General features: G+C 37.3%; 1 protein-coding gene across 4 annotated transcripts in view; it reads left to right on the top strand.

Annotated features, from left to right (window-relative positions):
* Window positions 1-12,716, top strand: part of ARFGEF1 (ADP ribosylation factor guanine nucleotide exchange factor 1) — a 153,616-nt gene that overhangs the window by 105,680 nt on the left and 35,220 nt on the right. For all 4 annotated transcript variants that reach the window (XM_032315798.1, XM_032315797.1, XM_032315800.1 and 1 more), the window contains 4 exons: window positions 3,027-3,178; window positions 6,773-6,901; window positions 7,791-7,949; window positions 8,188-8,338. In XM_032315798.1, coding sequence (XP_032171689.1) covers window positions 3,027-3,178; window positions 6,773-6,901; window positions 7,791-7,949; window positions 8,188-8,338 — 591 coding nt within the window. The remainder of the gene's footprint in view (window positions 1-3,026; window positions 3,179-6,772; window positions 6,902-7,790; window positions 7,950-8,187; window positions 8,339-12,716) is intronic.

Genomic DNA, 12,716 nt, shown 5'->3' with positions numbered 1-12,716 from the left:
TGTCTTTGGGTCTAAAATGAGTTTCTTGTAGGCAGCATATTGATGGGTTTTGTTTTTTTATCCATTCTGATACCCTGCGTCTTTTGATTGGGCATTTAGCCCATTAACATTCAGGGTAATTATGGAGATATGAATTTAGTGCCTTTGTATTGCCTGTAAGGTGACTGTTACTGTATATTGTCTCTGTTCCTTTCTGATCTACTACTTTTAGGCTCTCTGCTTAGAGGACCCCTTTCAATATTACCTATAGAGCTGGTTTGGTGTTTGCAAATTCTTTCAGTTTTTGTTTGTCCTGGAAGCTTTTAATCTCTCCTTCTATTTTCAGTTATAGGCTAGCTGGATATAGTATTCTTGGCTGCATGTTTTTCTCGTTTAGTGCTCTGAATATATCATGCCAGCTCTTTCTGGCCTGCCAGGTCTCTGTGGATAAGTCTGCTGCCAATCGAATATTTTTTTTTTTTAAAGATTTTATTTATTTATTTGACAGAGAGAGATCACAAGCAGGCAGAGAGGCAGGCAGAGAGAGAGAGGAGGAAGCAGGCTCCCTGCCGAGCAGAGAGCCCGATGCGGGACTCGATCCCAGGACCCTGAGATCATGACCTGAGCCGAAGGCAGCGGCTTAACCCACTGAGCCACCCAGGCACCCCCAATCGAATATTTTTACCATTGTATGTTACAGACTTCTTTTCCCGGGCTGCTTTCAGGATTTTCTCTTTGTCACTAAGACTTGTAAATTTTACTATTAGGTGATGGGGTATGGACCTATTATTGTTGATTTTGAGGGGGGTTCTCTGCACCTCCTGGATTTTGATGCTCGTTCCCTTTGCCGTATTGGGGAAGTTCTCTCCCAATAATTCTCTCCAATATACTTTCTGCTCCCCTCTCTCTTTCTTCTTCTTCTGGAATCCCAATTCTAATGTTGTTTCGTCTTATGGTGTCACTTATCTCTCGAATTCTGCCCTCGTGGTCCAGTAGCTGTTTGTCCCTCTTTTGCTCAGCTGCTTTATTCTCTGTCATTTGGTCTTCTATATTGCTAATTCTTTCTTCTGCCTCATTTATCCTAGCAGTGAGAGCTTCCATTTTTGATTGCACCTCATTAATAGCTTTTTTTATTTTAACTTGGTTAGATTTTAGTTCTTTTATTTCTCCAGAAATCTTATATCTCCCTAGAGGGATATAATATCTTCCATGCCTTTTTTGAGCCCGGCTAGAACCTTGAGAATTGTCATTCTGAACTCTAGATCTGACATATTACCAATGTCTGTATTGATTAGGTCCCTAGCCTTCGGTACTGCCTCTTGTTCTTTTTATTGTGTTGAATTTTTCCGCCTTGTCATTTTGTCCAGATAAGAGTATATGAAGGAGCAAGTAAAATACTAAAAGGGTAGCAACAACCCCAGGAAAATAAGCTTTAACCAAATCAGAAGAGATCCCAAATCGTGAGGGGGGAGAAAGGGGATAAAAAGAGGTTCAGAAAGAATTTAAAAAAGAAAGAAAGAAAGAAGGAAAGAATTAAAAAAAGAAAACGAAGAAAGAAAAAATATAAAAAAGAACAAATACTTATATATTAGGTAAGCTAGTTAAAAAACGTTAAAAAACAAAAGCGTAAAGTTTAAAAAAATTTAGCAGAAGAAGAGAAAAAAAAATTGAAAAAGAAAAAAAAATTAAAACTGCAAGACTAAAGAATCATAGGGAGAAAGCCATGAGATCCGTGCTTTGCTTTCTCCTCCTCCCAAATTCTTCTGCTCTCCTTGGTATTGAAACTGCACTCCTTGGTAGGCGAACTTGGTCCTGGCTGGATTTCTTGTTGATCTTCTGGAGGAGGGGCCTGTTGTAGTGATTCTTAAGTGTCCTTGTCCCAGGCGAAATTGCACCGCCCCTACCAGGGGCCAGGCGGGTTGAGTAATCCGCTCAGGTTTGCTTTAGGGAGCTTTTGTTCCCTGAGTGCTTTCCGTAGAGTTTCCGAGGAGGGGAATGAAAATGGCAGCCTCCCGGTCTCCGGCCTGGAAAAGCCCAGAGTCTGGGGCCCCACTCCTCAGTGCGCCCTCAGAGAATAGCGCCCAATTACTCCGTCTCCCTGCCCTCCAGCCGCGCTCCGAGCTCACCGAGCCTACGACCGGTTCAAGGTAACGTCGAGATGAGAGCTCACTCCTTGGTTTTGTCTCTGTAGCCACCTTCCCCGTTCTAATATCTGTAAGCTCTGCGACACTCAGACACCCCCGATCCTTATGTGACCCTGCGGCACCTGTGGCTACGCTGACCCCGCATGGGCTTCACTTCCATTTACCCTCTGGAATGATTTCCCTCAGTGGAACAGACTTTTAAAAGTCCTGATTTTGTGCTCCGTTGCTCCGCCGCTTGCCGGGAGCCGGCCCCTCACCCCGCAGTCTATCTTCTCGTCGCTTTGGATTCACTTCTCCGCCGGTCCTACCTTTCAGAATGTGGTTGATTTTCTGTTTTTAGAATTGCTGTTCTTCTTCTCTTCGATCTCCTGTTGGATTTGTTGGTGTTTGTAATCTTTAGATAAGCTATCTAACTTATTTCCTGCTACCTGAAGTAGACTCAGGCTGCTACTTCTCCGCCATCTTGACTCCTCTTCCACTTACCCAACTCTTAGTTCAGGAATTTTCCCCCCATTTTTGAGGTATAATTAATGTAGTATAAAATTAAACATTTTGAAGTGAATGGTTCAGTAGCAATTAGTATATTTACATTGTTGTGCAACCACCACCTCTGTCTAGTTCCAAAACATTTTCATCACCCAAAATAAAACCCTTGTACCTAGTAAACTTAACATTCCCTCCCTCTCACCAGCCTCTGGCTACCAGCAGTCTGCTTTCTTTTTCTATGGATTTACCTACTCTGAATATTCTTATATAAATGGAATCACACCTTATATGAACTTTTTGTATGGCTTTTTAAGACTATACCTAATTAATATTAATTGATGGTATTTATTATTTCATGGTAAAAAAGACATGTAAAATGCTTTTTATCTTAAATGCTAATAGTGTTTGTTATTTCAGATGTAGCCAGTGAAAAACAAAGAAGGCTTCTTTATAACTTAGAAATGGAACAGATGGCCAAGACAGCAAAAGCACTCATGGAAGCTGTGAGCCATGTTCAGGCACCTTTTACAAGTGCAACACATTTGGAGCATGTGAGACCCATGTTTAAGGTAAGAGGTACTAATAACTTTTGGTTGCAGTCTACATTTATATGTAACTTTGTTCAGTGTGTTTTTAGTTAAAGAAATAACAGTAATTATAGCCCATGAGTGTAGACATGGAAGCAAAAGCAATGTTATTTAGGATATAGGAGGTAGAAATTTTTTCTTAAAGAGAATGAGAAAAGGTATACACTATTAGCAATTAATAAGTGTATACCTTAAGAAATAAGAATGAGAAGAATGAGAATTTTTCAGAGAATGATCATTCATATTTGGCCTGGTTTTCTCCAAATGAGCTCTATTTAAACCTTTGGAGTAACCTTAAATTTCAGAGTGATCTTGAACTTCTGACCAGGAACTCACATGAGGGTTCCGAGTACACCTGCAGTGCAAAGAGTAGAGTGAGGAAGAAAAGCAAGTGTTATTTGTGTTTATAGGTTGCTCTAATAAGAATGATACTTACTGGTTCTTTAAAATTTGATTGCCTAGTCCTTCTTCATTTTCCTGTTCGTTTTATCCTTTCTCTAAAATGTGAGGGTAAGTAAGCAGTGAATCAATGAGGATTACAAAGAAAGTCTAGTCGAGGTTGAAAAGGGAAAAAAGGGGTAAAGTACATTCCAGTTTGTGGGACAGTGTGGTAGGATGGTTTGTGGAGGCTAAAGATTATGATTTGAGTTCTCATTCAGATATTAAGTATACATATGTATGGGCAGTAAAAGATGACTACAAGATTTCTGTGCTTTCTTTTAGCTCTAAAATTTTATAGTTCTACCTCTATTTCAACTTCTTTGTGATAATGTTATTTCCAAAAGTTGGTGAAGAATTGTGGAATCGGGGAGAGGAACCTAGGGGAGGCATTGTTAGAAGGAATAGTGGAGTATGACTAGCCTTATCTTTTGGAATAATACAGAAAATAATACAAGAAACAATTTCTCCTTATTATGAAACATTTTTATAAAGCACCTTTTTGTTTTGTTTTGAATAGTCTCATATTCTTGTTTTTATTCTCAAATGTTTTTGGTTGGTGGAGGTGGAGAATGAAAAAAAAAGCAGAGGAAACCAGCCATAATTTTATCACTCAAAAAAACTTCTGTTGATAGTTTATATACTACTTTTTTATATAAATACTGCTTTTTAAATATTTTTAAAAATCATTTTATTCATTTATTTGGCAGAGAGAGAGACAGCAAGAGAGGAACACAAGCAGGAGAATGGGAGAGGGAGAAGCAGGCTTCCTGCTGAGCAGGGAGCCCGATGCGGGGCTCGATCCCAGAACCCTGGGATCATGACCTGAGCTGAAGGCAGATGCTTAACAGGCACCCCTTAAATCTTAATTGAATAATTGTGACCATACTATGTGTAGAATTTTGTATCTTGCTATTCTCACATAATAAGTATTTCCCTGTATCATTAAAAATTTTTCATAAATAGCTTTTATTATTTATTCTCTAGATTAGTTCTAGTTTATTTAAACATCTTCTAAACTAGCATTAAGAATCTTCCTTCTTACTGTCATTTCTACTGCCAGTAACTTCTCCAGACATCCTCATTTCTCTTATTATTGTAGTGTCCTAACTGATATCCTTATGTTTGTTTTTGTGCTCCTTTTATCCATTTATAGAGGCCAGAATGATCATTTTAAAATACAAAATGAAATGTTGCCTTCTTCCTTAAGGCCCTTCACTAACTTTGCATACTAGGATGAAACTAATACACCCACATCTGCAACCCTGTGTGGTCTGGTTCCACCTGCCTTTCCAGCCTCATTGCTAGATTTCTTTTGTCTAGTGTGACTAGGCTGCAATCACACTAGCATTCCTTCAGTTTCTAGAACATACTAAAGTATTTTCTCTTTGAGCATTCTTACAAGCTGTCCTTTGTCTAGAATGCCCATTCTTTCTTTGTCCAAGTGGTTTCAGCTTTAAAATGTTACCTTTTCAGACAGGTCTATCCTACCCCACCATCCAGAATTGGTCCCTTTTCATAGTGTGCTATGCTTATCCTTGTATTTACAACTGTATTTACAACTGTTGTGTTTATGTATTTACTGATTTTAGAATTTAGTATCTATCTTTTTACTAGATTTTAAGTTCCATGTGGCAAGGGACTGTGTTCTGTTTACTTTTCCCAATATCTTGCACCATTCTTAGCTTATAGTAAGTGTTCAGTAAACAAGTGTTGGCTAAGTAGCAGAATAAATTGAGAGATTTCTAAGATGTGATAAAATATTGGGGATTTAAATATTATTAAGAATCTTTTTAAATATTGCCAAATTGTATTTTCCAAAGGCATATTCAGTATGAATGGATAATTTCACTGACCCCTGGATATTAGGTATAGTTTGATAGGAGGAATCATTGTCTTTAATTCCTAGTGGAGTTAAACATATTTTTCACTGGCTTAAGAACCATTTATACTTCTCTTGTATAAATATTGCACAGGTTTCTGAATAGATGTGCTGTTTCTTTCTTACAATAGAACATGTAATCTATTACTTCCATGTGGTACTTCATATTTTAAAAGTACTGTACTTCATATGCTTCTCAAAACACCTTTCTGTAGTGGCAGTCCAGGTGTTAAAGAGGAAGAAAATGAGGTTCAGAGAGATTAAGTGGCAGAGCTAGGACTAGAAAGAAGGTACTGTAGCTTATGTTCCTTTGCTTAGGAATTATATACTTCTGAACTTTCTGATGTTACAAACAAAGCTTTGGGTAATCCTTTGGGTATGTTTTTTCTTAATAATCTTGAAAACTTTACCTTTTTAAAAATTCCAGTTGTCATTTTTATAGTACACTGGTATAAATCTCTTTATGTTTACATAGATATATAGTTTTGTTTCATTAGAACCTATTAAAAGCAACAAATGCTCATATTAGACAGTTAAGAGTTACACAAGCATACACCAATGTATACACATATGTTTTGATATCAGAATTTTCAGTGGTCGAGAGTAGCCCTTTTTGTTTGGTTTACATTAGATACTCAGTATTACCTACTGGTAAAAGTTAGTATTTTTTGGTTTTCACAGTTTGTAACAGAGAAGTATTTTATTGAACTAGACTTTTTAAGTGTTGTCCAACAAGGAACCAAGCATATCACTGATATTCCAAGGTAAAATATTTGACTATAAAAGAAGTAATTCTAAATGATGTCCAGGGAGCAGGCTTAAAGAAAAAAGAATAATGTAATTATTGCAAGTAGAAAAATGACTAAAAGAATTTTCTTAGAAATAAAATCTGTGAAATACTACAAGGGACAGATCTTGCAGGGAGAGATGAATTCTGAAAGTAGGGTTAAGACTATTATCATTTGTGAATAGTGACAGTTTCCACTTCTTATTGATGTGAATAATTTATAGATTCTCTTCTTAAAATATGCCTGAGGTCCTCTACTGAATTTGTAGTCTTACTGTCTTCCTGTCTGTCACTTATTTAAGCCCAAGCAACATTATGTACTTTTTACCCCCAAAAAACTCATTTTTTCCCCAGAACTTTTTCAAATCATTTATTATCTGAAGCTTTGAGAAATATCAATGTATTACTATCATAAAATTTAATTATCACTTGATATTCATGATATAGTTTCAATTTTTAATTTTTCTAGTTGGCTTGGACACCTTTTCTGGCTGCGTTTAGTGTGGGTCTGCAAGATTGTGATGATACTGAAGTAGCCTCTCTTTGCCTGGAAGGTATAAGATGTGCAATCAGAATTGCATGCATTTTCAACATTCAGGTAACAAAGAATTTTGCCTTTGTAGCCAGTCTGGAAAACATAAATTACATATGTCATGGCTATAATTAAAATTATTTTTTGATGTTTGACTTACCAAAAACTAATTTCAAGTTTATGATGGAATATAAGTGAATCTAATGTTTAATTTTCCAAGAAACTGACAGAAGAGGTGGTTCTCTATTGATGCATCTGGAATCATCATAGCAACTTTGGTTAGCATTTTTTTTCTCTGCAGAATATTAGCTATAGCCAGAGTTTCTAAGACTTTGAATTTCTATATGTTTATTTGAATATCTTATTTAAATATGTTGCATGTTCATACTTACTGTATCATATTTTTTCATACTTACGTGCTTTTATATATTATTTTATAACTTCACTTAAACCTAAGAAAAGTTACCTTGAAAAGAACCAAGTATCTTAATTTTCATGAAGCCAAGCCCTTCTAGTAATTTATATACTTTGTCTGATAATAAATTTTAGCCAAAGCTTGCTTGCTTTAAAAAAAAAACCAAAACCCATTTCACATTTATTTATGAATGTTATGGCTTAAAAAGCACAGCCTCGCTGTAGAGAAAAAACGAGCACATTTATAAATTATGTTTCTGCCAGTCTGCACAGTACTTGAAACATAAGCTCTCCTGGAATGTTTTTTACTACATGAATTCATTTGTTGTCACTAAAATCTCATCTTAATTTGACATCTCCATTGTGTTTAGATTTTAGAAATTCATCCTTTTTTATTTTATCATCTTAAAACACTATAGTTTGAAGTATGTAATTTGTGAGTTAAAAACTTACTAAACAAATAAACAGTTTGTTAGTAGGGAATTAGGGATCACTCTGTTGTGTTTGTAATAATGTAAGTATACTTTTCTCTTTTTTATAGCTGGAAAGAGATGCATATGTCCAGGCACTAGCAAGATTTACTTTACTTACTGTGAGTTCTGGTATTACTGAAATGAAACAGAAGAACATTGACACAATAAAAACCCTTATCACTGTGGCTCATACGGATGGAAATTATTTAGGAAATTCATGGCATGAGGTATAAGCACTTCATTTTCAACTTTGGAGTTTGGTTTATAAAATGATTTAATGCTTAATATTCTATTCACTGACATGCTTAAAGTGTTTAGGAAAAAATTGAGTGTATTCAGGATATGTTTTTTTAGCTTTTTATAATGATTTATAATGTAGCCTATATTTAAATCCTGGCTCTGTATGTTTAAGTATTTTTGTAATCATTTTTAACTTGGAATTATTATTTTTTCTAAATAATGAAGATTCTGAAGTGCATCAGTCAGTTGGAGCTTGCACAGCTTATAGGAACTGGAGTGAAACCTCGATACATTTCTGGAACAGTACGGGGCAGAGAAGGATCTCTTACTGGAACAAAAGATCAGGCTCCTGATGAATTTGTGGGTCTGGGGCTAGGTGAGAATTTTTAAAATTATTTTTATGAAGTATCAGAGATTATTAACTTGTTCAATATATATAACTTTATTAATGAATTGTGAATTAATAATGAATAACTTTATTAATGAATTATGAATTAATAATGAATTAATGAAATATAATTAGAGGAAGATTATAAAATGCCCTTTGGCTAACCTTATGGGAAAAGGAAGAAGACCATGAAGACCATTTTTGCCTGGTCTAGTTTGCAACATTAAGTGGCCCTTAGTCTAAATCTCATAGTTGGGAATAAGAGAAAGGCACAATTTAAAATGACCTATTTTCAACATAAGCAGGTAACTTAAATGAATGAAGGCTTGTATAAGATGATAAATAGTTGGGGCAACTGGAGAAGGCATTCACATTCACTATGCCGTCCTAACAAAACTCTGGTGTAGAAACTTTCCCATGGTTCCTTATCTGCTCAGTGTGGCCAGGAACTTCCAGATTTAACCCAGTAGAACAAAGGAAAATCCTGGTGAGAATGGCTACAGAAGATCTAAAGACAGTACATTGTTTTTTAAGATTGTATTTATTTGACAGAGACACAGCGAGAGAGGGAACACAAGCAGGGGGAGTGAGAGAGGGAGAAGCAGACCTCCCGCCAAGCAGGGAGCCCAATGTAGGGCTGGATCCCAGAATCCCGGGACCATCATGACCTGAGCTGAAGGCATACGTCCAATGACTGAGCCATCCAGGAACCCCAAAGACACTAGATTTTGAGTCATAAATGGAAACAGTACCACCAGGGAAGAAACAACATACTGTCTTTGGCTTTGGGGCGCCTGGGTGGCTCAGAGGAAAAAGCCTCTGCCTTCGGCTCAGGTCATGATCCCAGGGTCCTGGGATCGAGCCCCACATCGGGCTCTCTGCTCAGCAGGGAGCCTGCTTCCCCCTCTCTCTCTGCCTGCCTCTCTGCCTACTTGTAATCGCTGTCTGTCAAATAAATAAATAAATAAAATCTTTAAAAAAAAAGACTGTCTTTGGCTTTGAATACCATACTTTGGGGTTTGAATTCTTTCGTATATCTTCCTTATTGTGTTCAAGTTACTTTAACTCTCTGAACTTTGGTTTCCACTTCTCCAAACTAATAGTAATATCTACTTATAGAGGTCTTAGGATTAAATAAGAATATGTATAAATGGACTTCACACAGTGGCTGGTATATTAATGGTTTGTGGATTGTTCTCTAGCCATTTTCCCCACCCCACTTACATCCAAGAAATTTAGAGACATGACTTAAAGAGCAGGAAAGAGATGAGATCTAAGAATATTTACCTTTTAAGGTTTCTACTCTAGCACTATATTTCTGGATATTTTCTATCTTTTTATCTTTTAGTGATTTCTCTGTTGTTGCTCACAGTAAAAATTTTTAAGGAAATCAAAAAAACCTTCCAAGTTTGAAAAAATGATCCATAGGGAAAGAAGCAGCACAGGACCATGTGTGGCTTCAAGCAGGACTGGGGACAGTTATTTCTTAGTGATAGTTCAGCCGTGGCAGCCAGCAGGGCCAATCTGTTACCCCAGTTGGATCTTAGATGTGGTGGTTTTAGGATGTGAAGGTGTAGACCTAATAACTTACCAGCAGGATTTAGAACCAGTGAGCACATTTAGGGTGACTTGTATCACCTGGAAGTCTGAGATACAGATGAAAAATACTTACCAACAAGTGAAATGAATGTGCATTGATTGATTCAGTAACTTTTGACACCCCCCCCTTTTTTCATTTTTCTTTTTGGACACAGCCTTAGGAGTACAAGAAGACTAAAATAATGACAGGTGCAAATTGCCAGGGCTTAACTTCGGCAAGTAATAGAAGTAGGTTACACTAAAAATAAAATACTGGTGGTGTATTTTGTCTTCTAAAGGTTTTAGTCAAATAAGGAAATGATACTTGCTGATAATGTTTCCTCATATACTTGAAAGTAAAATTAATTTGATCATTATTTTGGGGCTATTTAAGTTGTAAGAATATGAGATGACTTGCCTTCTCACTTCAGGAAAATGGAATTTACATAAAAATAAACACTTTTTGGATCTGGAAGTGAAATTAAAAGTTCAGGCTTCCAAGCCACTCAAGCAACCAGCCATATTCTTCCACTTCTCTTTCAGGCTTTATCTAGATTTCATCTTATGCCATCTACTTCTCTTTTTGGCATTCTCCATTCTCCACTCATTCCTGATTGATTAGGTCTCTCATTTTTGAGTCTATATCCTAGAGGGATTCAGTCTGTTGACTTGGCCCCTGTTGGGCAGAGTCTTCCCTTCAGGCCATCTCATTGGTTATCAGCTAGCCCAGTGTGGCAGATGTCCATCCCTGTCCATCTGTGCCTTGTCATTTACTCAGGCAACAGATGTTTTCTTCAGCGGGATGCTATAGTCAGAATTTAGGCTAGAAGAGGATGTAGTCCAGACATTCTGTATATATATAGTCTTTAAAAAATAAATTAATATCTTCCTTTATTGATAGCATCCACCTTCTAGTGTTCCACATGACTACAGTTATGGGGCTGAGTATATGTTTATCTGACTTTCTGACTTATATGTTTATCTGACTTTCTGACTGATATCAAGTCTGTATTTCCACCTTTTGGAAACATGAAACTTTTAATTATTAAGGATACACAGCATTTTTTTTTTTTAAGATTTTATTTATTTATTTGACAGAGAGAAATCACAAGTAGACGGAGAGGCAGGCAGAGAGAGAGAGGGGGAAGCAGGCTCCCTGCTGAGCAGAGAGCCCGATGCGGGACTCGATCCCAGGACCCTGAGATCATGACCTGAGCCGAAGGCAGCGGCTTAACCCACTGAGCCACCCGGGCGCCCCGCATGTTTTTTTTTTTTTTTTTTAAGGATTTTATTTGTTTATTTGAGAGGGAAAGAGAAAGAGAGCACAAGTGAGAGGCAGAAGGAGAAGCAGACTCCCTGCTGAGCCGGGAGCGTGACAGAGGGCTTGATCCCAGGACCCTGAGATCATAATCTGAGCCAGCAGATGCTTAACCAACTAAACCACCCAGACCCCCACGTAGCATATGATTGTTAGAATTATATCCATACTATGCTTTTAAGGTGTATGTCAGAGTTTAAAAATTCAGTGCTTTGGACATACAAATGTTTTTTTTTTTTAAGATTTTATTTATTCATTCGATAGAGATCACAAATAGGCAGAGAGGCATGCAGAGAGAGAGAGGAAGGGAAGCAGGCTCCCTGCCAAGCAGAGAACCCGATGCGGGGTGCCATCCCAGGACCCAGGGATCATGACCAGAGCAGAAGGCAGAGGCTTTAACCCACCGAGCCACCCAGGCGCCCCGGGACATACAAATCTTAAGTGAATATTCACTCCTACCTCTTTGTTCTTTATCTAAGTATTTGTGCTTTTGAGTAATTTGTTTGGTAAAGATGGAACTATTAATCTATCATGGTGTGCTGTTACACAGATCTTTGGAAGATTCCATGTGTTTTTGAAATAGGTTCTTTGGATTGGTAAACAATTTTTTTGATTCCTCTAAATATATTTCTTAATGATTACAGATTACTATGGTAAATATAAAAATAAAAGCTCTTAAATATAAAAATAAAAGCTTTCTAGGAAGGACATTCAGATGGTACACGAAAGAAGTTAGTGGTTATGAGCATTACCTTTTTCTTACATATTTTTCTTCATTAAATTCCTGTAATATGCTAATGTGCTCCAAGTGTTGCTTGACACTATTCTCCTAACCACTCCAGTTCTCTTGTCACTTATTTCAGGTTTTCATCCTTGTTCACTTGTATTATAGAAATAGACGCTTTGTCTTTCTAGCTCTAGTATCTTCTATTTTGCTGTGTTTTACGGATAGTACCAAAATTATCTTTTAGAAAATAGGTTGCACTGGGGCGCTTGGGTGGCTCAGCTTCTGCCTTCGGTTCAGGTCATGATCCCCGGGGGTCCTGGGATCGAGCCCCGTATCAGGCTTCCTGCTAAGTGGTGAAGCCTGCTTCTTCCTCTCCCACTCCCCTGGCTTGTGTTTCCTCTCTCACTGTGTCTCTCTCTCCCTCTCTATCAAATAAATAAATAAATCTTTAAAAAAAAACAAACAGGTTGCATTATGTCAGTCTTCTAAAAAGTCTATTGTTGCTTGTTTTCAGTCTTTTTTTTTTTTTTTAAGATTTTATTTATTATTTATTTGACAGAGAGAGATCACAAGTAGGCAGAGAGGCAGGCAGAGAGAGAGGAGGAAGCAGGCTCCCTGCTGAGCAGAGAGCCCGATGTGGGACTCGATCCCAGGACCCTGAGATCATGACCTGAGCCGAAGGCAGCGGCTTAACCCACTGAGCCACCCAGGTGCCCCCAGTCTTTTTTTTTTTTTTTTTTTTA

Source organism: Mustela erminea, chromosome 16 (genome assembly GCF_009829155.1).
Source record: "Mustela erminea isolate mMusErm1 chromosome 16, mMusErm1.Pri, whole genome shotgun sequence".
Lineage (NCBI taxonomy): Eukaryota > Metazoa > Chordata > Mammalia > Carnivora > Mustelidae > Mustela > Mustela erminea.
The sequence above is the reverse complement of the archived record's forward strand: the minus strand, read 5'-3'. Positions and strand labels throughout refer to the sequence as shown.